Genomic DNA, 27,332 nt, shown 5'->3' with positions numbered 1-27,332 from the left:
AGGAAGATCATCGCGGAATGGCTTACCCCAATTGGACTCTCCTGTGGATTTGTGGCATCGGACAACGCCAGCAATATTGTGTGTGCATTAAATATGGGCAAATTCCAGCACGTCCCATGTTTTGCACATACCTTGAATTTGGTGGTGCAGAATTTTTTTAAAAACGACAGGGGCGTGCAAGAGATGCTGTCGGTGGCCAGAAGAATTGCGGGACACTTTCGGCGTACAGGCACCACGTACAGAAGACTGGAGCACCACCAAAAACTACTGAACCTGCCCTGCCATCATCTGAAGCAAGAAGTGGTAACGAGGTGGAATTCAACCCTCTATATGCTTCAGAGGTTGGAGGAGCAGCAAAAGGCCATTCAAGCCTATACAATTGAGCACGATATAGGAGGTGGAATGCACCTGTCTCAAGTGCAGTGGAGAATGATTTCAACGTTGTGCAAGGTTCTGATGCCCTTTGAACTTGCCACACGTGAAGTCAGTTCAGACACTGCCAGCCTGAGTCAGGTCATTCCCCTCATCAGGCTTTTGCAGAAGAAGCTGGAGGCATTGAAGAAGGAGCTAAAAGGGAGCGATTCCGCTAGGCATGTGGGACTTGTGGATGCAGCCCTTAATTCGCTTAACAAGGATTCACGGGTGGTCAATCTGTTGAAATCAGAGCACTACATTTTGGCCACCGTGCTCGATCCTAGATTTAAAGCCTACCTTGGATCTCTCTTTCCGGCAGACACAAGTCTGCTGGGGTTGAAAGACCTGCTGGTGACAAAATTGTCAAGTCAAGCGGAACGCGACCTGTCAACATCTCCTCCTTCACATTCTCCCGCAACTGGGGGTGCGAGGAAAAGGCTCAGAATTCCGAGCCCACCCGCTGGCGGTGATGCAGGGCAGTCTGGAGCGACTGCTGATGCTGACATCTGGTCCGGACTGAAGGACCTGACAACGATTACGGACATGTCGTCTACTGTCACTGCATATGATTCTCTCAACATTGATAGAATGGTGGAGGATTATATGAGTGACCGCATCCAAGTAGGCACGTCACACAGTCCGTACTTATACTGGCAGGAAAAAGAGGCAATTTGGAGGCCCTTGCACAAACTGGCTTTATTCTACCTAAGTTGCCCTCCCACAAGTGTGTACTCCGAAAGAGTGTTTAGTGCCGCCGCTCACCTTGTCAGCAATCGGCGTACGAGGTTACATCCAGAAAATGTGGAGAAGATGATGTTCATTAAAATGAATTATAATCAATTCCTCCGCGGAGACATTGACCAGCAGCAATTGCCTCCACAAAGTACACAGGGAGCTGAGATGGTGGATTCCAGTGGGGACGAATTGATAATCTGTGAGGAGGGGGATGTACACGGTGATATATCGGAGGGTGAAGATGAGGTGGACATCTTGCCTCTGTAGAGCCAGTTTGTGCAAGGAGAGATTAATTGCTTCTTTTTTTGGGGGGGTCCAAACCAACCCGTCATATCAGTCACAGTCGTGTGGCAGACCCTGTCACTGAAATGATGGGTTGGTTAAAGTGTGCATGTCCTGTTTTGTTTATACAACATAAGGGTGGGTGGGAGGGCCCAAGGACAATTCCATCTTGCACCTCTTTTTTCTTTTCTTTTTCTTTGCATCATGTGCTGATTGGGGAGGGTTTTTTGGAAGGGACATCCTGCGTGACACTGCAGTGCCACTCCTAGATGGGCCCGGTGTTTGTGTCGGCCACTAGGGTCGCTAATCTTACTCACACAGTCAGCTACCTCATTGCGCCTCTTTTTTTCTTTGCGTCATGTGCTGTTTGGGGAGGGTTTTTTGGAAGGGACATCCTGCGTGACACTGCAGTGCCACTCCTAGATGGGCCCGGTGTTTGTGTCGGCCACTAGGGTCGCTAATCTTACTCACACAGCTACCTCATTGCGCCTCTTTTTTTCTTTGCGTCATGTGCTGTTTGGGGAGGGTTTTTTGGAAGGGCCATCCTGCGTGACACTGCAGTGCCACTCCTAGATGGGCCCGGTGTTTGTGTCGGCCACTAGGGTCGCTAATCTTACTCACACAGCTACCTCATTGCGCCTCTTTTTTTCTTTGCGTCATGTGCTGTTTGGGGAGGGTTTTTTGGAAGGGACATCCTGCGTGACACTGCAGTGCCACTCCTAGATGGGCCCGGTGTTTGTGTCGGCCACTAGGGTCGCTTATCTTACTCACACAGCGACCTCGGTGCAAATTTTAGGACTAAAAATAATATTGTGAGGTGTGAGGTATTCAGAATAGACTGAAAATGAGTGTAAATTATGGTTTTTGAGGTTAATAATACTTTGGGATCAAAATGACCCCCAAATTCTATGATTTAAGCTGTTTTTTAGTGTTTTTTGAAAAAAACACCCGAATCCAAAACACACCCGAATCCGACAAAAAAAATTCGGTGAGGTTTTGCCAAAACGCGTTCGAACCCAAAACACGGCCGCGGAACCAAACCCAAAACCAAAACACAAAACCCGAAAAATTTCAGGCGCTCATCTCTAGAAAAAACTCATGTCTACGATCATTTTCACTGACATGCAGGGGGGACGCCCGGCACATAGCAAATCCGCCCCCCCCCCCACCACCACCACAGACCTGCAAAAGCATCGCACGGCGCAATACTTTTGCATGGTTTGAGTAGCTCTTTACCTGGCTACCTGTCATGTTTTGGGTTGCAGCGGCTGCGTGTGAGGTCACGCAGCCATCATGACCTGACCCAGCAATGGTCCAGACATGCCAGCGTTGTCTGGACTGCACCCCTTTAACGGAGCATCAACGCCCACAAAACTTGTCGTTCCCACCCCCCTCCAAGTCTTAAACTGCGTTCTGCAGAGAACGCAGTTAGGATCTTGCATGTGCGTGTACCGGCGTACGCGCATGCGCAGATGAGCACACATCGTTTAATTTAGCTCATCAATGACAAGGTCTGAATTAGGCCCATAGTTTATTAGATAAAACAGCCGTGGCCAACCTGTGGCTCTTGAGCCACATGCTGCTCTTTCTTTATTCAAATGTGGCTCCCGACACTCAAAGTCACCTGACCACAACAGATCCAGGAAACTGGTGCACTCCAACCAGACACACAGCAGCACTACGGCAACTGAAAACTGAGGGAGCCAGATACTGGCTGTAGTGACATATGAGGGTGGGCTGGAGTGACACAAGGGGGAGCTGGCTGGAGTGACACAGAAGGATCCTGGCAGGAGAGACATAATGGGGGAGCTGACTGGAGTGATACAGGAAGGTGCTGGCAGGAGTGACACAATGGGGAGCTGGCTCGAGTGACAAAGGAGAATCCTGGCAGGAGAGACACAATGGGGAGCTGCCTGGAGTGACACAGGAGGGTGCTGGCTGGAGTGACACATAGGGGAGCTGGTTGGAGTTACACAGGAGGGTGCTGGCTGGAGTGACACATGGAGGAGCTGAAGTGTATTATGTGAATATGGCTTTTTCAATATATTTTATGTGGATCTGGAGTTTTAAATTATTTTATGTGGATCTGGCATTTTCATTGTATTTTATACCAGGGGTGTGTCCTAGCAGGCACAAGGTCACAGCCCATTTTTGCACATGCGCCTTCGGCTTGATATCGGCTCTTTGACGTACCTAACAAAATTTGTTGGCTCTTTGTCTCTGACTGGTTGGCCACCCCTGAGATAAAACTTAATTTGATGTATCTCTCCTGAGCTGCCACTTACCCTCAGCGCCAATAGAAACCAGTTTTACTCCTTTGCTGGCAATGAAGTCCAGAGCCTTGTTCACATTTGCAATCTTGTGGAATCGCATTTTCCCTTTGTCTGGTTTTGGTAGCCTCTCTCCTGTAAGAACGCAGAAGACAACAATGAAATATCAACAAATGAGAAACCACTGTAACGTTTAGGTTATTTTATACTCTTCTAATCCTACTGTATTTTAAAATGTGAGGGCAACATGACACTGGCCAGAATGTTATAAGTTCCGATTTGGCAAAAGTGATGACTTCTTAGTGATTTGCAGTGGAATTTAAAACAGCAATTTTTTTATAGGCACAACCAAACTGGTTTGCTCTGGTGACTCTGGCAGCGTACCGGAGAAGCTACTGTAGTTAGGAAATGTACCTTTTTATTCAGAGTCTGCCTGTCGTTGCTGAGTGATTATTAATTTTAAGCTTGGCATACACTATACAATTATATTCCAGAACTGGTTGGTTGGCATGGAAATCTGGTAATGGATGAGAGCAAATGGCAATCGACCATTTGCTACAAAACACTGGAAGACATGCTAACCATTACAACATCAGTTAATAAAGAAGCACTACATTACTACAAAATTACAAAATTAACCCTAGTGTGAATGTGTGTGAGTGTACATGTGGTAGGGAATATAGATTGTAAGCCCCACTGGTCCAGGGATTGATGTGAATGGACAAATAGGCCAAATATTCTCTGTAAAGCGCTGCGGATTATGTATGTGCTATATAAATAACTGGTAATAAATAAATTAAGCCATCACAATCCATACACCCTCTGTGCACTGGAATACACCCACATCCCAGCATTCCCCATGATCCTGACTCTAGGGACACTGAAGATTTAGGATTTCACATCAAGTAATTGTTGGCAGAGTGTATTGGATTGCCTGGTGCAGTGACGTCATCCCACACAGTTAATGATCTTAAAAAGTAATGCAGGTTTATTCAGTAAACACAGGTGACTCAGATGTAATACTGATATATGCAATTAGGTGCCCTTATATCATGTAAGGTAACAGCAGTGGCAGCGGTTGTCTCCGGTGGTGAGGGACGGAGGACTGCACAGCCGTGCAGTCTGACTCCCGCTGTAGAAAAGATGCTGCGCCCGTCTCAGCATCAGCTCCGAAGTCGTGATACATGCAATGGAACATTGTGAGTCTCTGTAGCTGAGATCCTCTCCTGGTCTCAGCTCTGCACGCTTGCATACACTAGGACTCAGTCTCTCTAACTCTCTCACTCTAAGATGGAGGAGCAGGGATTACATTACATAACTCCGCCTCCAAGTGACTCTTGGCACTACGCAAATAACACTAGAGGATGCGCCCATAGACTGCTGTGTAGAAGGAGACAGGCACAGAGCGCACCATATCCTAACACTCCCCCTCGCTTAAGACTGTCTCTGGTCACATATTTTAAAGAAAATTACATTTTATCAAACAATTTCAACAAAGTCATTCCTGTAACCGAAAACATAAATGTGAAGCAAAACAGTAAGAATAAATCAACATTAACCATATTCTAGTCCACAGTCCATCAGGAATGCATGTAACAGGTGTGATGACAGTCCTTTTGTCAACATGTTGGCAATATTTTCTTCACTTGCAACATATTCCACATTGACGGACTTGCTTTCCACCAACTCACGGATGAAGTGATGTCTTATAGCAATGTGCTAAGACTGTCCATGATGCTTTGTGCTATAAAGATCAATTGTTCCCTTGTTATCACACTTTATGTTGATGATCTCACTGTGGTAAAGAAGACCTAATTCACATAAAGTCTCTTTTATCCAAAGCGCTTCTTTTGAAGTTTCTGTGAGTGCCATGTACTCTGCCTCAATTGTAGAAAGAGCAACTGTGGATTGTTTCGTACTTGTGCAGTTTACAGCTGCACCTGCCAGTGCAAACAGGTATCCAGTATAAGAATGTCTATTATCCTCATCTCATCCCCAGTCGGCATCACAGAATACTTTTAAGCTGGTATACAGTATGTTGACCTTGTAAATCTCAGCTTTAGTGAACTTGTACCTTTGAGGTACATTAGTATTCTCTTTACTGCAATCCAGTGTTGTCTCCCAGGATTATTTGTGAACTGGCTTGCCCGACTCACTGCATGTGTGATGCCAGGTCATCTCCCAATACTTGCAAACATCAAACTACCAATAGCATTTTGATAAGGGATTTCTTGCATTTCCGCTATCTCCCCTTTGCTACTTGGTGACATGACCTTGACCATCTTTGTACTTTTGTCAATGGGAGTACTTACTGGTTTTGCATCTGTCATTCCGTATTTGGAAATGATTGCCTCAATGTGTGTTTGTTGGTCAATTGTGACAGTTCCCTCTTGCAGGTTTAATACAATTTGCATACCTAATAGATGATTTGCAGGGCCTAGATCTTTCAACTTGAATCTTTGTTTAAGCTGGTGCTTCACATCAGTGATGTGATTTTTTTGACCTACCAGAAGTAAATCATCCACATAGACAGCTGTGATGAACAACTTTTTTTTTATAGTTTTGTGGTATAGGCAGTGAGCAGTCTCTGACCTAACAAAGTTCAATTCTAGAAGCACTGCATCCAACTTTACATATCAGCAACAACCCCTTTGCTTGAGGCTCCATCTGAATTTCCTCAACCAACTCTCCAATCAGGAATGCAGAATTAAAGTCTAGTTGATATAACAGTAGATCATGTAGTGTAGCAATAGCAATCACTAACCTTAAGGTGCTATACCTTGCAACTGGTGAATAAATCTCTCCGTAATCGATGCCATACTTCTGGGTGTATCCCTTGGCAACAAGGCAGGATTTGTAAAGAGCTACTGTCCCGTCTGCATTCAACTTCTTGCAGAAAACCCACTTGTTTTTAATCATTTTACGGTCACTTGGTCTATCAACCATAGTTCATGTACTGTTATCATTTAGTGCTGACAGTCCTGTATCAATTGCTGACTTCCACTCTGTCCAATCACTGCTTGACTTTGATTCCTGTATGTTTTGAGGTTCACAGTAAGCTATGTTTGCATACTCACTGTATTTCTTGGCTGGAACACCTTTGTTGCTCCTCATAGAACTTCTTTTCCCTGACTTGTTGTCTGCTTTGACACTCTTAGATTCAGACACACTTTCTGCTGCCTCTACATCCAAAGATACATTTTCTTATTGCTCCACTGCTCCAGTTAGTGGTGCTGTCCCATAGAATACCACATCTCTGGATTTAAGAAGACGTTTACATGTAATATCCCAAAGTCTGTGTCCTTTGCTTTCGTCGCAGTATCCTAGCATTATACATTCTATGGATTTTGGATTTAGCTTTCTCCTTTTCTCCTTTGTTATATGTGCAAAAGCTTTGCTCTCGAAGACACGAAGATGACTGACACTTGGCTTTTTCCTGGACCGCGCCTCCATTGGCGTTTTTCCTTTGACGGTCAATGTAGGTGCACGATTATTTAGGTATACTGCAGTAGATACTGCTTCTGCCCAAAACTTCTTTCCCAGGCCAGCATCACTTAACATAGTTTGTGCTCTTTCAACAATTGTGCAGTTTGCCCACTCACTCACACCATTCTGTTCCGTATGTAAGCAATTGTTAGCTGATGCTTTATGCCATATTTCCTAAGGAATGCGGCTAAGGCTTTGTTATCATACTCTCCACCATTGTCTGATCTCAAGATCTGTAGTTTCAGACCTGTCTGATTCTCCACCAGGTTTTTGTATTCCACAATTTTGTTGACCACTTCACTCTCCTCTTTAAGGAAGTACACATGTGTCATTCTTGTGGCGTCATCAATGAGAGTCATGAAATACCTGTAGCCAATGATTGATTCTTCCTCCATTGGACCATACACGTCTGTGTGCACTAGAGCTAACGGTCACTCTGCACTATTAACTGACTGTGTAAATGGGTTGTGAGTGTGCTTGGCTTTTATGCAACTCTCACACATGGGTCTTTCAGCTTTGCTCACAGTGATCCCTGTTACCATTCCATCTAGCAGTTTCTGGATGTTGTCATATCCCAGATGACCCAAGTGTTTGTGCCACAGCTCCATTGACTGTTTTTCATCAGTAGTCATCATTGCAGTACATTCCTCAGTGTCCAGGACATATAGTTGGTTGCACTGGGTTGCTGAAGCAATAACAGTCTCTTTTATTCTGCACCATACACTTGCCCTTCTGAAATTGGACTTTGTAGCCTTTTTTCTCTAGGATGCTGATAGCAATGAGATTACTTCCTAAATTGTACAATACATCTTGGATATCTGTAACAACTGGTTCTCCTCCAATTCTTAAATGTACTGTGATTGTCTCAGCTTGTAATGCAGTAAGGATCTTACTTCCAATCCCTGTAACTGTAGTGGGAACACACGGTGTTAAAGAATTTAACCAATGCTTATTGCAACTGAAATGTCTAGTGGCCCCCGAGTCCATATACCAGCAATCCTTCCTGTAACTGTCTGCTACATTCAGTACTGACTCGTTTGGCTTGTCAGGCTGCTTCTGCGCACCACTGTAATTTCTCATTCTGCAATCTGAAGCTTTATGTCCTATCTTGTGACATACAAAACATTTGAATATGTGCTTTTTGTACTTTGTGCCCTTTGTGATCAAGGCAGAACCCTCAGCTATGGTCTCGACAGGAATATGTTCTTGGAACTACAGCAACTTGGCCTTTACAATCTCTGTTGTCAGCTTAGTGTCATTTGACTCTAACGCAACCACCAAAAAAAAATCAAATTCTGGCTTCAGATTCTGTAACATAGCCATTGCCCCTTCTTCCTCATCCACCTGTGTCCCCACAGATGTCAACTGCTGAGCTATCGACAATAACTTATTAATGTAATCGTTCATGTCCTTGCAGGCACTCAGTTTAGTTCCATATAGCATGCGTCTCAAGCTTTTCCTTCTCATTAGACCTTTATCTTAATATGCATTTTGCAGGGCTGTCCACATGTCCTTAGCTGACACTTTCCCACTGACTATGGAATAGACATGCTGCTCCACAGCTAAACCTATCGTGCCGATGGCTCTGTCTATGTCATCTGAGTTTGGATCTGCTCCTGGGTCTATAGTGACCTTCCACAACTTTTCCTGTTTAAGCTGCATCTCCATGGCAAACTTCTATGTAGCATAGTTCTCTGAACCTTTCAGTTTAGCAAAGTTTATGCTGTGTACTGTGTTATATATCTTTTCTGCACTTGTATAAAATGTCACTTTAAACTTTATCTGTGTGATAATTTAAAAGCACTTAGGGGGTTAATCTTCAGGCACAAATAATGATCTTAAACAGTAATGCAGGTTTGTTCAGTAAACATAGGTGACTCAGATGTAATACTGATATAAGCAATTAGGGGCCCTTATATCATACAAGGTAACAGCAGTGGTAGCTTTACTTATCAGGAGTTTTCTCCGGTGGTGAGGGACGGAGAACTGCAAAGCCATGCAGTCTGACTACCGCTGTAGAGAAGATGCAGCGCCAGGCTCAATGTCTGCTCTGGAACCACGATACATGCAATGGAACACTGTGAGTCTCTGTAGCTGAGATCCGCTCCCGGTCTCAGCTCTGCACGCTTGCACACACTAGGACTTAGTCTCTCTAACTCTCTCACTCTAACATGGAGGAGCAGGGATTACATCACATAGCTCCGCCTCATCTGAGTGACTCTTGGCACTAGGGAATTAACACTAGGGGATGCGCCCATAGACTGCTGTGTAGTAGGAGACAGGCACAGAGCGCAGCATATTCTAACAGAATGGTGTGTCTACAAATATCTAATGGAATAACATCACACCTTCTTTTCTTTAAAGATACACCCTGTATACTTCAGTGCTGCAACACAAGTGTTAATCTAACATGTTTCAATGAGCCTTTCAGGTCTCCAAATTTCTCATTTGGGGTCTCTCTGTGTTTCATCACCCATGTTAGTCCTTTCGTGAGACGCATTTTGTTCATTGTTATCAAGATTATCATACATGTCTGATGAAGGATATTCTTCAGTCATGTTGTCTTCATGATGATTAGGTTAAAGTCTTAATTCCTCCTGATTTCTTCTTACTTGTGTTCCACGTCATGTGTGTATAGTATAAGGTCTTTGTGCTCTTTGTGCTTGCACAGTGACTTTCTGCATTGAAATGCCTTACTCATTGTCTCTGAGACAGACTTGCTCACCCGATCTAAGATCAGACAAGCTTTTTGCTGGGGGGGTTTTTGTGCAAGTAAATTTTATTGAAATTCAAGAATTCACAGGCATAATGTCAGCATACCATGACAACATGTATTCAATACACATAAACAAGAACAAAACACAGTAGCAAAGACAATCCACAATGAGCATAACTGCAACAGATCAAGAACATTATGGGGGTAATTCCAAGTTGATCGCAGCAGGAAATTTTTTAGCAGTTGGGCAAAACCATGTGCACTGCAGGGGGAGGCAGATATAACATTTGCAGAGAGAGTTAGATTTGGGTGGGTTATTTTGTTTCTGTGCAGGGTAAATACTGGCTGCTTTATTTTTACACTTCAAGTTAGATTGCAGATTGAACTCACCACACCCAAATCTATCTCTCTCTGCACATGTTATATCTGCCCCCCAGCAGTGCACATGGTTTTGCCCAACTGCTAAAAAATTTCCTGCTGCGATCAACTTGGAATTACCCCCTATGTTGGGAAAGCAATGTCAATGGGTGATAGCAAACATACATGTGGATACAAGTAATAAGCCACTGTGAATGTACACTACCAGCATGGCATGTTAGCAGAAAAAGATGTAAAGCTAAACATAGAATGAAAAGAATAGAGAAAGAAGTGGGGGATTTGGGGGGGCGGGGAGGAGTATCCACCAGGATAGAGATGACTAGAGAACAGGTGCCAGACCACAAAAGTGCATGATCTGTGATGAGCCGAGAAGGGATTTATAATTATCAGATTTGTAGAATTACAACCAACCAAACCATAAGCTTTTTGCTCTGCAATCATGGAAAAGTTTTTATTTCACCTGTTGTCATTCCTTAATCAGTCTGACTAATGTTGAATCATGTGTTTTAAGCAGGTCATCATGTATTGGAAGATTTGCTCTAATCCTCCTTCCCATCAGCATTTCTGCTGGAGAAATGTCATACTATAGTGGTGCACTTCGGTAGATTGAGAGACACTTGTAGAAATCTTCTTTACCACCATATGCTCTTTCTTCAGGAGGCTCTCTACAGTTTTTACTGAGCTATCCACCAATCCATTTGACCATGGATAGTTGGGACTTGATGTAGTATGAACAAATTCCCAATTCTCAGCGTATTTTCAAAATTAGAACATTGAGGACCATTGTCAGTGAACACTTCTATAGTAACAACATGTCTTGCAAAGACTGATTTCCTGCTGCTGATTACAGCATTACTAGTAGTTGTATGTAGTGTTTTACCTCAGGGTAATAACAATAATAACATGACAATTTCCATCTTGCCATTACAATCAAACAAATATGCACTTACCTTATAGTATGGTCTCTATGGCACTGCATAGGGACTCAGTGGCTCGACTTATTACTTTGGTTTATACATAAGACATAATTCACATGTAGCTGTCATCTGTGTCTTGGTTTATTTCTTGGCCCATGCATGACTTCTCGTGCCCTTCACTAACATTTTTCATTTCCTAAGTGGTCTACATGTATCTTGCACAGCAAAGTTTTTCTTAGTAATGCAATTATGAGAAAACTATTCCCTTTGTAAATTATGTCATTAACTATGGTTAGGTCACTTTGGTCATCATGAATAGATAATGGATAAGCATATTTTTCTGCTGGCCATCCTTTCAGAATTAATTTTTTTTAACACTTTCATTGTGTGACCTTTCTCTTTTCTAATCTGTTCTTGTCTTGCAAGTGACACTGGGAGAGAAGCTATAATCATGTCAACATATGCTTCTATCTCTTTGTCCATCATACTTCCAGGAACTTCACTTTTGTCCTTGTTTAGCTTTAGATTCATTTTCCTGATACGTTCCATCACTTGTCTCAATCTGGAATAATGTTCTTCCTTTGGTGAACCACAGATAATAATGTTATCCATCATTGTTTCAACACCTGGAATATGTTTAAAAATCATGTGTATTTTTTTGTGGTATATTTCTGGAGCAGATAATATCCCATATGGTAGTCAAAGGAATCTGTATGGACCTTCTGGTGTATTACGTGTACGCAGCTTTGAGCTGGCTTTGTCTACCTTCATTTGGCAGAATTCTGAAGATGCGTCCAACTTACCGAAACATTTTGCTCTCTCAAATTGCGACATGGGGCAGGATGTAATGAAGTCCAAGTTCGGCACCTCTGCGGGATGCCAACATATCTGTGGGGCCTGTTTTGTGTGTTGTCATGTGGACTCACCCCCCACATGATAGTCAGCACACCATACTCCGTACACTGCATTGTCCCCATTCATTCTGTTATTCCATCTCTGCAGTAAAGCAACTCTGCCATCCAGTGATGCTGCCCATGTCGGGCCACTTCTACAAATTCTTACAGGGCTACTTTAAGTTCCCAATCCACCCCTGGTCTGCCGCAAAAGATGCAAGGAAGGCCACAATTGCGTAAATCTGGCCCTATTAGGAGGTATCCCGCCCCCTCAACAGACCCCACACCATCATCAGACCACACCCCCATTAGGGCTGCTTCCATAAATTTCCCTGCCTGTTTTTCCATCCCAATCTGCCCCTGAATTACATCACTGTATTCTATAAACAGTAGCTTGCACTCATCTTGTACTTGTGATGTCACCATAAGAAACTTTCTTTATCAAGTTGAGGTCACCAAAAGGTAAAAAAAGGGCAATTATCTGCCATCAAATTGTATGTTTTTATGTTGAGTTAAGCTTCTCACAGGAACTTAGTCCAATAATTGGTTGCACATCCTTGTACATCAGTAGATATGTTTTAAACAGTTTTTTTCTCTATATTTCAGTGTCACTAGGCAGGTACCTTTTACAGGAATATTCTCACCAGTATAGCCTGCAACTTTCATATTGGCTGAATACATTTTAGGTTTTACACTAAAAGTCTTACAATCTTACAAAGACATTAAATTCACTGTGGTCTTCAGTTTTCCGGCTGTCGGGATCCCGGCGCATAGTATACTGGCACCGGAATCCCGACAACAGGCATACCGACACTTTATCTCCTGCTTGGGGGTCCACGCCCCCCCTGGAGGGAGAATAAATAGCTAGCGCACCACCGTGCCCGCAAGGGGCTAATTTGCGCTCGCCACGCTGTCAGTATGCCGCCGGCCGAGATTCTGGCGCTGGTATGCTGGTCGCCAGGAGCCCGGCCGCCGGCATACAATACTACACCCTGAATTCACCTGCGCGCCTGTATCAAGCTTAAAGGGAATGACAATCTTGCTCTCTGTTATAGGAACAATCCATTCCTTCTTACCTGCACTGCAAAGTTCAGTGGAATCCACAAAAAACTCTTCTGTCAACTTGTTTTACAGTGTGCACTTAGTTTTCTTCAATTATTGTTTTAAAGTATATATGAAACTGGATGAATGTATCCAGGAACGTGCAGTGAGCTAAATTTCTCAGGAGGCACTGGTTAGTTCCAGAGCCAGATTTACACACAATGGGGGTCATTCCGAGTTGTTCGCTCTGTAAATTTCTTCGCATCGCATCGATTTTCCGCTTAGTGCGCATGCGCAATGTTCGCACTGCGACTGCGCCAAGTAAATTTGCTATGAAGTTAGGTATTTTACTCACGGCTTTTTCTTCGTTCAGGCGATCGTAATGTGATTGACAGGAAGTGGGTGTTACTGGGCGGAAACAGGCCGTTTTATGGGCGTGTGGGAAGAAACGCTACCGTTTCCGGAAAAAACGCAGGAGTGGCCGGAGAAACGGGGGAGTGTCTGGGCGAACGCTGGGTGTGTTTGTGACGTCAAACCAGGAACGACAAGCACTGAACTGATCGCAGATGCCGAGTAAGGTTGAAGTTACTCAGAAACTGCTACGAGGTGTGTAATCGCAATATTGCGAATACATCGTTCGCAATTTTAAGATGCTAAGATTCACTCCCAGTAGGCGGCGGCTTAGCATGAGCAAATCTGCTAAAATCCACTTGCGAGCGAACAACTCGGAATGACCCCCAATATATGAGCCAAAGGGTTCATGTGGGCATTATACAATTTTGGTGGGTTTTGATCAGAGATGAGTGGAAAAGATAAGCAGGTGAGGCACTGCCTCACATGCCATAGACTTTGACTCCAGACATTTGACTATAAATATGATTAGAATAATACAAAGAAGATATTTATAACATATTCTTTGTATTTTTCATATACTTTATACAGTCAAAACTCTGGCACAAATGTTAGCATGACAGAAAAGACCTGCCTCACCCCACCGCACGTCACTGAATGTATCAGAGGCTTTCTCATGGATTGGGGTAGACCAGAGCCGGATTAACAATGGGGCGGGTGGAGCTGCAGCTCCAGGCCTCCCCATGAAAATAGGCCCATTGGAGACAGGCAGAATTGACAGGAAAAAAAAGTTCCTATCAAAAGCTGCCAGCGGACGTCCTCCAAGACCCCATGCAAACCCTGCTGGCTCTGGCTGTCCCCTCCTCTCCTTACTCCACCCAGGAGAATACAGGTGCCTGCATGTCCGCCTCCCCTCCTCCCGCTGAAGCTTACAGTGCAGCCGCGGGCATCAGGCGGGCGCCCAAAGTTCAGCGTGACCACCCGCGTCCAGAGGTTACAGTAAACCCCCACTGGAGGTTAAAGGAAGCTGCGGACCGTAAAGGCCGATCCCCCGTCTCCAACCCCGGAGTTTACAGCGCAGGTTAGACTCCCTTACCGCCACCGGAAGATACAAGTAGCCGCGAGCATTAATCCCCCATAAACAGAATACAGTGCAGGCCGGACTCCTTCACCCCCACCAGAAGTTATAGCGAGCTGTGGGCATTAAAGCCCGATCCCTCCTCTGCCGGAGCTCCTCCCCCCACCCGAGGCTACACTACAGAGCCACAGGCAAGTATATCTGCAGTAGCAAAAGTGCTGCGTGGCTGACGGAGGGGTTGTACTTGGACAGAGCAACACAGTCCCGCTGCTGGTGAGCCCCCCTCTCCCCTACCATCAGTCCGTTCATCTGTCTGTCGATGCCCCCACCCCCTGTCAGTTTGTCTATACCGTGCCCCCGTCCATCTATCCATCTGCAGTATGCCCCATATGGTGTTCTGTCCATATATGCCCCCACCCTCAATCCATTTATGCCCCGCTCCTTCTATGCCCCCCTATTGTGCTCTGTCTGTCTTTGACTCCCCCTTCCTCCCCACATCTATCTCCTTCTATCCTTTTATACCCCCATATGGTGCTCTGTATGTCTATGCCCTGTCCGTCCATCTATACACTCCCCCTGTTCGTCTATCCATCTATGCCCCCACGTCTATCCGCCTGTCCATCTATGCCCCATATGGTGCTTTGTCCATCCGTATGTCCGTCTATGTCCCCATCCATGTATACCCCCATATGGTGCTCTGTCTGTCTATGCCAATCCCCCCACCCCCGGCCTGTCAGTCTATGCCCCCATATGGTGCTCTGTTTGTCCATGCCCCCTATCCATCTGTACGTCTAACCCCCCCTCGTCCAGTGCTGTAGTCAGGTAGTGTCTCCTGCTTGCTCCTCCTCCCCCTTTCACCCCCTTTCCCTAACTCTCTCTCTCTCTTGTGCCTCTCTCTCCCATTCTTTCTCCCTGACAGTTTCTCTTTCCCTGGCACTGTCTTTCTCTGACACTATCTCTCTTTCTCTGCCCCCCCCCTCTCTCCCTGATACTGTCTTTCTCCCTGACACTCTCTCTCTGACACTGTCACCTTCTCTCTCTCCCTGGCACGGTCTCTCTCTCTTTCCCTCACACCCTCTCTTTCCCTGGAAATCACTCTCTTGCCCCCTCCCTCACTGATACACACTCACTCACTCCTGCTTACCCCTTCCCTCTCTCTCTTGCTCTTCCCCTCTCTCTATCTCCCTTATGCCTCCTCTCATCCCTTTCTCTCTACCTGACACCCTCTCTCTTGCTCCTCTGTCTCCTCTCATTCCCTAATTTTTCATGAAATCCTCTCTTTCTCCCCTTGGTGCCATTTTTGTCTCTCACTCCCTCCTGCCCCTCCTAAGGGAAATGAGCCCACTGCCAGTAGACAACATTGATATTGCCCCTGAGCAGCCTCTGCACCACCCAGCATGGCGTGTGCATTTTTATATATCGATATATATATATATATATATATATATATATAGCAAACACACATGCCCTGGCACTCAAATGACCTATCCAGGTCGTACTATGCGCCGGTGCCCTCCTTAAGGGGATTGCACTCCTAAATATGCAGCATTTGGAGGGAGGCGGCACACTGGAGACTATACACAAGTAAATCTCGCCAAAACATGTTTATTCTGTCAACAGACAGAATAAACACGTTTTGGTGAGATTTACTTGTGTATAGTCTCCAGTGTGCCGCCTCCCTCCAAATGGTGTGTGTGTGTATACACACACACACACACACACACACACACACACACACATTCCAGATGGACGGCACTCCCTAAGTCCCACAGCTTGCCAAGGTGCCAGTCTAGTCAGAGCAGCGTTTAGAAAGTAAACAGAAGGCGGCACTCAATAGTCTTAAACAGCATGACAGAATAACTCAATACTCCATGATTTCAACGTTTCGGGTTTATTCCAACCCGTCGTCAGGATTTGCTGCTGTACCCTGACTACAGGTTGGAATAAACCCGAAACGTTGAAATCACGGAGTATTGAGTTATTCTGTCATGCTGTTTAAGACCATTGAGTGCCGCCTTCTGTATGTGTATATATATATATATATATATATATATATATATATTCTCCATCCTGCATGAGGCAAGCCGCACACACCTAATATTCCAATGAACGGAGTGCTAGGCTCATACAATGTTGATTTCAGATAGAAGTAAGCAGCCAGCAACATCCAATGCAAAATAGAAAAAGAGTCTTTATTTACCCTCCCACCCCCTCTCTCCTTCCCCCTCTGGCGGCACACAATAGGCCCTTCAGACATTTCAGCTCCAGGCCCATGTGGACCTTAATCTGGCACTGGGGTAGACACTGACATGGATTATGAGAGGTCAGTGACTACTAGAAACCTTCAGCCAGCTTCTGAAACCAATTAAGAAGACCTCAGCACCAGTCCCGAGCCTCAGGACCATCAAGCTGGAACCAGTGCTTAAGACCTCAAGAGCTGGACAGAGGGTAACACAAAAAACGATAGCCTGACTGGTATCCACTATAGAGAGTATAACTCAAGTACCAGAACTGGGCACCTGAAGCCAACCCCCTAAGAGAGGGTGTAAATCCAGTACCCAGACCCCAGCATCTGGAGTTGGCCACTCCACTAGAGACTCATCATGAACCCCAACACTCAGTAAGAGGACTGTCAGGATAATAATCACCATCACTAGTCACACTAATGGTCCGATGAGCAGAGTCCCAGAAGCAGACTTGGAGCAGGCGTGCTGAGGAGGATAGAGGAAGGATGTGGAATACACAATGCAGCAATGCAGGCTGAAGTATCTAATGCACGAACAGTCCACCTGAACTGGCAATGAGCAAACAAGCTTAATCAGGAGACTTGCTTGTAGTCATAAAAGTATAGCTGACTGATGACTTGGCACTTAAAAGCACTATTACAGTCAATGGTATTTACAGGATACTTCAAGCTACTGCAGGAATAACTCAGGCTGGAACCGAACGGGAACCAGAGTGTATGTAACAGGCTGGACCAGACTGGGACTGGAAAGTAGGTAGCAGGCTGAATTGGTCTGGGACCAGAATGAAGAACTAGAACTGAAGGAAACAGCATCAAACTGGAACATAAATTGACAGCAAGATGGAATCAGACTGAGACTGGAGGAGACAGTAGGCTTGAACAGGACTGGAACCAGAGGACATATCGATCTTGAACCGAAGTGGACGGTAAGCTGGAACCAGACTGGGACTGGAGGAGACAGCAAGCTTGAACCGAACTTGGACCAAAGGAGACAGAAACTTGAACCAGACTGGAACCAGAGAAAATAGCGTCTCGAACCAGACTGGAACCAGATGAGACAGTTGCACTGAACACAGGCTGAAGGTATGCAGACTGGATACAGGCAAAGGTGATATGCTGCAGAGTGCATGAGACAGTCCCACAGGCAGTAGGGTAGAAGTACACAGTTCCAAACAACAGGAGTGCAGATATAGGCAGCGGATTTTAGACAGAAGGTGCACACTTGAGAGGAATTATGTTCTCCAGTGGCAGGTGTAGCATTAATTAGGGTGCTACTGCTGGGGATAGGAGAGAGCGTCATGTGAGGGCAGCAGGCAGGCAATGACTGGATGTTAGCAATCAGCTGGCCAGATCCCTCATGACTGTGCCCATGCTGTTTATGGACAGGATATGAGGGATACTGACAGTCACAATCTAGATTGATCATATTTTTACTTTGCCCAGTATTCTGACTGTCAGGATCCCGACTGCCGGGATACTGACCGCATCCTGTCCCTGGTTTGTGCCAGTGTTTAATCCTACCACATTTCATGCAGGTTTTACCATCACCTGGACAAATTTTAGAATTGTGACTGTTTGCACTTCTTCTACATATATTATTTGTCTATTAGTCTGTTTCTTATACTGCTTCATTTTAGAGAATGGTATTTAGATTAATTAAATCACAACAATGTAAACAATATGGTGGCATTCATTTGCCAAATGTGGTCCTTTATAGTCATGCGGCACAGCTGTGATTGGATTCACAGTAATAGCATTTATGGAACAGGACTGAGAGAAGAGACTTCCACCACATTAATGACTGAGAGGTGCCAGAACATATTCTAGTTATATAGTTTATCACATCTGTGAGGTAAACATGGGGATACATTTACTAAGATGGGAGTTCTATTCAAGATGGGATGTTGCCCATAGCAACCAATCAGATTCTACTTCTCATTTATCTAGCACCTTCTAGAAGATAATACCTGGAATCTGATTGGTTGCTATTGGCAACTTCCCATCTTAAATAGAACTCCCATCTTAGTAAATTTACCACTTGGTATAAGTTGAGATGCAAATAAGAACTGAATCTCCATTATTCAATTAATATTCCTTTGAATATATTGTATTTGCAGTGTGGGAGGGAATTGGGTCAAGCAGAATAGAACGATTTTTAGACTTTGCTTCTCTGGGCCATTCTAGAAGGACATGCAGTTTTTGCCCTGTTTCAGATGGTTTTCCTCATTCCTATCCAAAGGTGTCTTCCCCGCGGCAAATATCTTTCTGTGCTCCTGGGAATGTCCTCCAATTTAATGCTTTTGGATACAGGTTTGGAAATTCACAGTCCAATTTCTAGTAAATTATTTTTTTCTTCCTCCTGAGTGGACGATCTTTGAAATTCTCTCCCAAGGTTTACCAGAATGTACACTGGTGTCTGCAAGCTGACGTTCGGGCATGGCTATCTTAATGTACAGGCACACTTGGCACCTGCCCAGGGCTCCATGATTTTAGGGGCCTTTGGGCAGGGGCAGGCTTGTGCCTTTTGGGAGGTAGGTAGAGAATGCTAGCCAGACAATGCTGATTGGTGGATGGCTGGAGCCATCACAGTGCTGACAGCCATTCACTGTATAGAAGCACGTGGAGAGAAGGTGCAGGACCGCAGGAGTGGTAAGTTCTGATTTTTTTGTTTATGAATTCCCGTGAATTGGATCCCGGGCCTACAATGCTGTTAAGATGGCCATGCATTGAAGGTATCAACGATGGATAGTGTCATGCTCCATCGAATTTGTTTGTGGACACAAGAACTGGGCCCATTGGGTTATATTGATGGTAGCTGGAATGAGCATTAATGCTACTTGCTGGAGAAGACTCCGGGATAAAGGCAAAGCTGAATATGTTAGGGATAAGCAGGCTTGAAACCTGGCTGGGACGTTTGTCACTAGAAACTGGACTGGAACAGGAGGACGATGGATGTTGGGCTGGGACCAGCTATACTTGGGGCCGGCCTGGGATCAGTAGTGCTGTAGAGACAGTCAGAGCTGGAAGCTGTATTTACCAGACTGGAACTGGTGTTGCAGGACACAGTAGTGGAGTCACAGACAATTTGAAGACTGCGAGTATGAAGTGCTTACACTGAAATAGGAAATTGTGAATATGACCACACTATTATATATGCTCACTGCAGAGGAATACAGGAGATGACAGTGATCACTTTGCTATTGGCACAGGACTGAAATGATAATGTTAGGGAAAGGGCACCATCCTTGTCTTGGGCCATTCTTGATTGAAGTGGATGGAGAAGAAATTCCATTAGTCATAGATACTGTAGATATCCAAATGCCATCAAGAAATTTACCTCCAAAGCGCACAGAGCCTGAGAATTATTTGTTTGTTTGGCATGCGTAGATTGAGTGAATCAGATCAGTGGTACAGCTGGGGTCTGACAACCCAACATAAAACACATTTGATCAGGGGGTGAATCAATCTACTGACTTTTTTGGTTTATAATTTAATTACAGTGTCTGATTTTGTCCTAAATCAGCTATAGGAACTCTATTTATCAACTGCATGACTTACCAGAGATGACCTCAAGTAAAAGCATCAGTTTAAGCCCATTTCTGAAATCGTCCTCAATGTTCTCAATCTGCGTGCCAGCTTTCCTAAGGTGAGAGTTGCACCAGGCTGTGAAGGTCTGCATAAAAAGGCAAAATGAATAATTAATGAGATATAGGTATTATACAAAATTAAATGTCAGAAGAAAGTTATGAATGGCAGTATCGGAGCAATCAGTGGAAGCAGATGATAAAATATAGATAGGTAACTCTTAAATATACTGATTTCTCCTGTATTTACAGCACACCTAGGAACAAATAGCCCTGAATATAACCTACAACTACCATATAGGTACCTCGGAAGGCATTGGGTATGCAAGACCGGCGGTCGGGATCCCAGCGGTCAGTATACCGATGCCGGCACCCCAACTGCCAGAATGCCGACAGGGGGGCGAGCGCAAAGAAGCCCCTTGCGGGCTCAGTGGTTTGCAGGGCTCGCCACAGGTTCTATTCTCTCTCCATGGGTGTCATGGACACCCAGGAGTGGGGATAGCCCTCGGCACCCTGTCGGCATTCTGGCGGTTGTGATTCCGGCGTCGGTACGCTGACCGCCGGGATTCTGACCGCCGGTCTCATAACTACATCCCCTTGGAACAACATGTACCCTGTTTACTTGAATATGTTATTGTGGGAGCAGCTGAGGGATACTAGCTGCCTTGCAATACAGGCTGGCAGTGGTAAGAGAATTATTACTGCTTCAGAGGCAGTCTTGGTAAATCGATACATGTCTGACCTGGTTTGCAGGATCATGCATGTACTGTGGAATACACACTAACGTCAGATTTACAAAAAAATTCTAATAAATGAATTACATTGGTGGTATCCTAATTAGAAATATTTAAATAAATAAATAAATAAATAAATGCATACATATATAAAGCATTGTTTTCTATGAACATGCCCTGCTAGCATGATGATCCTTGTTAAAAAGTCTTCCACAAATAAAATACTATAGGTATTTACAAGGCATCTCCAAGTAGGGGTATTGAGATTTTCTGTTTTTGTTTTCTTTGTATTTGAGCTACTACTGTACATGTATCATTTATTATGCATGATACAACAGTTTTTGCCAGTGTTCAGTTCTATATTTAAAAAAAACTACAACTAACATTGATGTTTCTTTAAATATGTCTTTTTTTGAGGCTTCTGGCCAACCCCACAAATCAGTCAGCTTCCTAGAATGCTATTTATAGGGTAACGGTATCCTGGAGAGTCCCAAAGAGGGTTTATGGGATGTACACTGTACATCATCTTGGAATGAGAGAGCTGGCTACCCCATACCAAATGGAGGGACAGGTGGGAGATCCTATTACTGTCTGTAGTCTGCTAGTAGCATCTTCCTGCATATTTTATGGCAGTGATGCTCTATTTAGGACACTACCTCCCACATGATATCTCTGCTTTAGCCAATGAAGCATGTTTTATGGTACTGTCTTTGTGTACAATTTAATTACTTACCATTATTTATTCCATCAAACATGACATGTTGGTGTGATTAGATTTGTAACCGATAATTATAATGCAGAGAATTAGAGACCAGTTATGAAAAGCACATTTAATCAGCAAAGTGATAACAACTAGTCCCAGTGCTGGATTTGCACCATTCAGGCCAAATGATTACCATACCCACTAGATTATCACCGCTTTGCCTGCATTGTTACCGTGCACAGTGGATTAGCTCCATTTATCTGGATCACTACCATGTGGACTGGATTAACACTATGTGGGCTAAATCCTACCCATGTAGAGCATTGCAGTGGGTGAGTATGTAAGGGCACACATGCCCAACTGCATAAAATAAACAAATGAATGCTCAGGTTTAATTACTGGTTATATGCATTTCTTTTATACAGATGCAACATGGTAGATGATTGTGCAAGGACGCTCCAGGATTGAAGTGGTTAGTAACTACATCCATCAATACATCCATCCATCCAAGTCCCAACTCAACTGGAATTACTCACTCTATGTGGTATATTCAATTAGGGTTGGATCCATTCCAACATGCATTTGTCGGAATGGATCCGACAACCCCTATTCAATCTCATCTCAATTTGACTTTAAAAAAGTCGAATTGAGATGAGGGACCAGAGAGGGAGGAGGGGGGGGGGGCTGCAGGGAGACCAGCGGGGACAGCCGCGGGCAGACGGAGGAGAGCAGCGCTGCAGAAGGATGCCTCACAGCCGCCAAACTTCACGGCAGTGTCCACCCAGCTCCAGCAAGCGTGACCTCACTTGCTGAAGCCGGGTGGACGCTGCCGTTAGCGGCGCGACTGTGAGACATCCTGCTGCAGTGCTGTGCTGAAGCGCTTCTCTCCCCTGTATGCCCTGCGGCTGTCCCCTGTCTTCCTGCGGCTCTCCCCCTCTCCTCCTCTGGGTCCCACATCTCACTCCGACACTTCACTGAAAAGTACGTGAATTGGCAGCTATACCACCGATTCACATACTATTCGACAAGTCGAATTCCACAACTTGTCGAATAAAAACTGCAGGGATTGAATAGGTCGGATCGCGATTTGACCTTAAAAAGTCGAAAACTGCCGTCTTTTCGACAGACGGCAGTTTTCGACCCTAATTGAATATACCACTATATACCCATTATGATATGATAGATTATAGCATGGGATAGTGTTTACCACTATTATTACCCAGAATATTAGAATATCCATACTGATACATTTCTATGTGTAATAAAGATCATCACCACTCAAATTTCATTATTAACATAAATGGCAAGGCAAGGAAACTTTAATGCAACTAAGTTATGTGCATTATATGAGCCGTCTTCATATATAAGCAACAAATAGACACCAAAGTGACTGTATAGCATAATATAAAAGGAGTGGAGCAAATTGTGGTGGCACCCTAACTGGCATCAATTCTACGTCTGCAATGGCGCACGCATTCCTTCTCTGACATTGTGTCTACATCTCCTCTACTCATCTTTAGCATGCAGGAGGTGGGAGAGGCATCCTCTACTCCTCAGAATGGGAATGTGGAGCATGGCTGTGAAATCATAGCCATGCGCCATACTCCCAGTCCATCACAGACATGGAGGAACAGCACTCCATGTTTCACAGGTAAGAAACTGCTAGCTACATTCCATCATGTCAGCAGCTGATGATCCATATGAGGATGCCAAAGTGGTATAAAAACATGCTTGGTCACTCACTGACTCAAAAACTCCATTTTGTGTTACCATCTGCAACTCTTAAGCTGGATCAAAGGTGGATCGGATCGACATATCGGTCACATTGTCTAGTGTGTACACATTATGGGCCTAATTCAGCTATGATCGCAGCAGCAAATTTGTTAGATAATGGGCAAAACCATGTGCACTGCAGGGGGGGCAGATATAACATTTGCAGACAGAGTTAGATTTGGGTGGGTTATTTTGTTTCTGTGCAGGGTAAATACTGACTGCTTTATTTTTACACTGCAATTTAGATTTCAGTTTGAACACACCCCACCCAAATCAAACTCTCTCTGCACATGTTATATCTGCCACCCTCCCCCCTGCAGTGCACATGGTTTTGCCCATTAGCTAACAAATGTGCTGCTGCAATCAGATCTGAATTATGGGGGTCATTCCGAGTTGTTCGCTCGTTATTTTTTCTCGCAACGGAGCGATTAGTCGCTAATGCGCATGCGCAATGTCCGCAGTGCGACTGCGCCAAGTAAATTTGCTATGCAGTTAGGTATTTTACTCACGGCATTACGAGGTTTTTTCTTCGTTCTGGTGATCGTAATGTGATTGACAGGAAGTGGGTGTTTCTGGGCGGAAACTGGCCGTTTTATGGGAGTGTGTGAAAAAACGCTACCGTTTGTGGGAAAAACGCGGGAGTGACTGGAGAAACGGAGGAGTGTCTGGCTGAACGCTGGGTGTGTTTGTGACGTCAAACCAGGAACGACAAGCACTGAACTGATCGCACTGGCAGAGTAAGTCTCGAGCTACTCAGAAACTGCACAGAGAAGTCTTTTCGCAATATTGCGAATCTTTCGTTCGCAATTTTGATAAGCTAAGATTCACTCCCAGTAGGCGGCGGCTTAGCGTGTGCAAAGCTGCTAAAAGCAGCTTGCGAGCGAACAACTCGGAATGACCCCCTATGCCCTATGTCACTGACGATGCACACTCCTGCTGTATCCTGCTCAGCAGAATACAGTCTTGGCACCACACTGAAGTTGTACTTTATACTTTATTGACTTTTAAATACTTTTTTTTCAATTAACATTAAATTAACTAGCCCAGAGAATAAGAATACAAAAAAATATTTGCCATTTAGCATAGAAAAAATTGGATTTGCGCAGTTAGTCAAAACTAAAAATATGGACATTTCCAGTGACAAATCATTAATACCTAAATGGTCCCTAGGGATAGTTGGCAGCTATGATTTTGTAAATCTTTCTTTTACAATGTTAAGCATGTACTTATTCAATAGCACCATCAAAAGTTGACATGTGGGGCCTAATGTAGTGTTGAATGTACAGTGTTAGAGTAGTGCCACTACAGGGAGTGTGGCTGCTACTGGGCCTGGACTTCTCTGCATATGTGCCCGCCAGGGCTGTAACTAGGGGTGTACGAGCACCGTCACTGTCCCACAGCACCCCAATTTGGATTTCAGGGTTGCTGGAATGTCACCCTACATGCAGACATAGAGCTGCTGCAGAGCTACGCGCAGCATAAAAATGACGGTCATGACATCACATGTTCAGGGGTGGGGCTGGCACACAATGGAAAATCATCCTGCTCCGTTGCTGGTGCATACCAACATGTTTACAGGAAGAGAGCAGTGGCCTCTGGATGTAACCACCAAGTCCACTCCCAAATTTTACTATGGGACCAGGCTATGTTGCGCCCTACCTCCTTGTCTAAGTTTATCCAAGCAGAGGACCTCCTGCACACTTGCGTTTTCTCCGCTGTTTTCTAAATTGCACACATTTTAAGATACGTGCAATCTTATATCTAGCATGTAGACGAGTTTGGAGCAAGATGCGACAATCATTATCATCAACTTTTGGAGGGTGTAATGTTTATGCCTCTTGTTTTAAGATCCATGCATTGCTTCACTTGTGCCTCCACACCTGTACTACTGCACTTGTGCATTAATACCCCTCATCTGCTGCTCTGTGTTGCAAGGGGCAGATAGTGCCTCTAGTGCTATATGTAAATATGGACACATTGATAGTGCACCAATTTTTCCACCTTTTGTTTACCTCCCGCCTGGGTGTTCTCAGGGGGGGGATGAAGATGGCTAGTGCCAGAAGGAGTGGCAATGTAAATCGCGTCAACGTGACCCGACCATGTTGCTCAATGCCATAAGTCATAGCGTCATGCAGAGGGCGGGTGGAAACAATGATGAGAGACTTGTATCATCAATATCTTGCTCAGTTCACTGGGAAGTGAGAAGGACGCGGGAACGTGACTCACCCTTAAAGGACTATTTGGGGACTGCCCAAAATTCGTGAGTCTGCCAGATGTTCAGGGAGAGTAGTAAGTATGATTCTCCTGTGTGAAGTGGTGAAGGTAGACAGGGAACATTCAATGTAATATTTCAAAAACAATATGTGACATTTTGCAGCTAAAAATTTGTCACAGAACAGTTTCTCTCATCTCTAGTGAGAGCCTAAAATATTATATCCCTGAGAATTGTGTAGAGGGGAGGCTTTCAATTTACCGTACTGATCAATAGGAAACTTGTTGTGCTTGTGCATATGCACAATGTAATAGTGGGGGAGGGAAGGAGCCTGGAGGCTGCTGGGGAAGTGGAGGAGGGGGTGGGGGATGGGGGGGGGGGGCGGGTGTGACAACATCTATCTCTGATGATTATGCTTCCACAAAGAATAAGCAGCTAATGACCTCTTGCTTTAGTTCCCAAGCTTTTTTTCCCCCCAAAGCAGGAGATATCTCCAATAGGTTAAATAGCCAGATTATTTAAAACATGGGGAAAGTGACGCATAATAAGTGAGGCTGAAACCATTTTTCCTTTAGTTTATAGTTTATAGCTGAAAATAAAGGTGTTATGTAGGTGGATATTTCCACTTTTCTATGAACGTTAAGAAAATGCATTCTTAGTTTTATAGATAATTATTTCTGAAGTATCTCCCAGCACCAGCATTTATAGGCACTCTGCACGGGAGCAGTAAGTAAGGTGTAGCTGCCACTTTATTGCCAGACTCCAGAAAAATCATTCCTTATTGTGAAAAGAAGCCTTTTTGGGGCCCCCACTGCCACTAATGATAAATAGGTCTCCAATTGAGACAAGCAGTGAGCCTACAAATACAGTATAATGTATTCAATTTAGAATAATACTAGTTAAATAGTTGATACATGATCATGAGTTATCCAAATCATCATTATTGGAGTCATATTCTAAAGGCATAGCATCTTTCATTTGCACTAGTGCACACCATTGTGCAACATACGCTAAACCTGTCCCCTATTTATATTCCCGCAACCCATGCAGATCATTATTAAAGTTTGTATTAGTAATGATGAATAACCTTTTTTTTATCCCTATAATTATTTTAGACATCTCTGGGAAGTATAAGTAAAGAGTAAATGTTTCATTAATGCTTTGTTCAGTTTTAATATTGTAACAATGCGGCTAATGCAGAGTTGGCAGCATACTGCAAGTATAAAATCCATTCACTGAAACAGACATATCAGCTGTCTCCGCAATATAGCAATGGTGAATTGCTCCAGTGATTTGTTCCATTGCTCCAGTGATCCATTGCTGCTACTCACATCAAGTTGGATACTTAATTATCAGAGGGCCACCCTGTCCCTGATCAGAGATGCACGCGGGGGGGTTCTGAGTCCCCAGAAACCCCCCGGACAGACTTAATTTTGTTTCTCTAACTTTCAAAGCCACCTGCCACAGTCTGCAATTTAAGCCCCACCCCTTTTGTCATTTGGTCATGCCCCTTTTAAAAG

At 44.4% G+C, this 27,332-nt stretch overlaps 1 protein-coding gene across 1 annotated transcript in view; it reads right to left on the bottom strand.

Moving 5' to 3' along the window:
• ACTN3 (actinin alpha 3) overlaps positions 1–27,332 on the bottom strand; it is a 133,806-nt gene that overhangs the window by 48,646 nt on the left and 57,828 nt on the right. The window contains exons 2-3 of the mRNA XM_063945160.1: positions 20,365–20,479; positions 3,717–3,836 (exon numbers count right to left, since the gene is read on the bottom strand). Coding sequence (XP_063801230.1) covers positions 3,717–3,836; positions 20,365–20,479 — 235 coding nt within the window. The remainder of the gene's footprint in view (positions 1–3,716; positions 3,837–20,364; positions 20,480–27,332) is intronic.

The sequence above is a fragment of the Pseudophryne corroboree genome, chromosome 11 (assembly GCF_028390025.1).
Source record: "Pseudophryne corroboree isolate aPseCor3 chromosome 11, aPseCor3.hap2, whole genome shotgun sequence".
In the NCBI taxonomy this organism is placed as follows: Eukaryota; Metazoa; Chordata; class Amphibia; order Anura; family Myobatrachidae; genus Pseudophryne; species Pseudophryne corroboree.
This window is presented reverse-complemented; position numbering and strand designations above follow the sequence as displayed.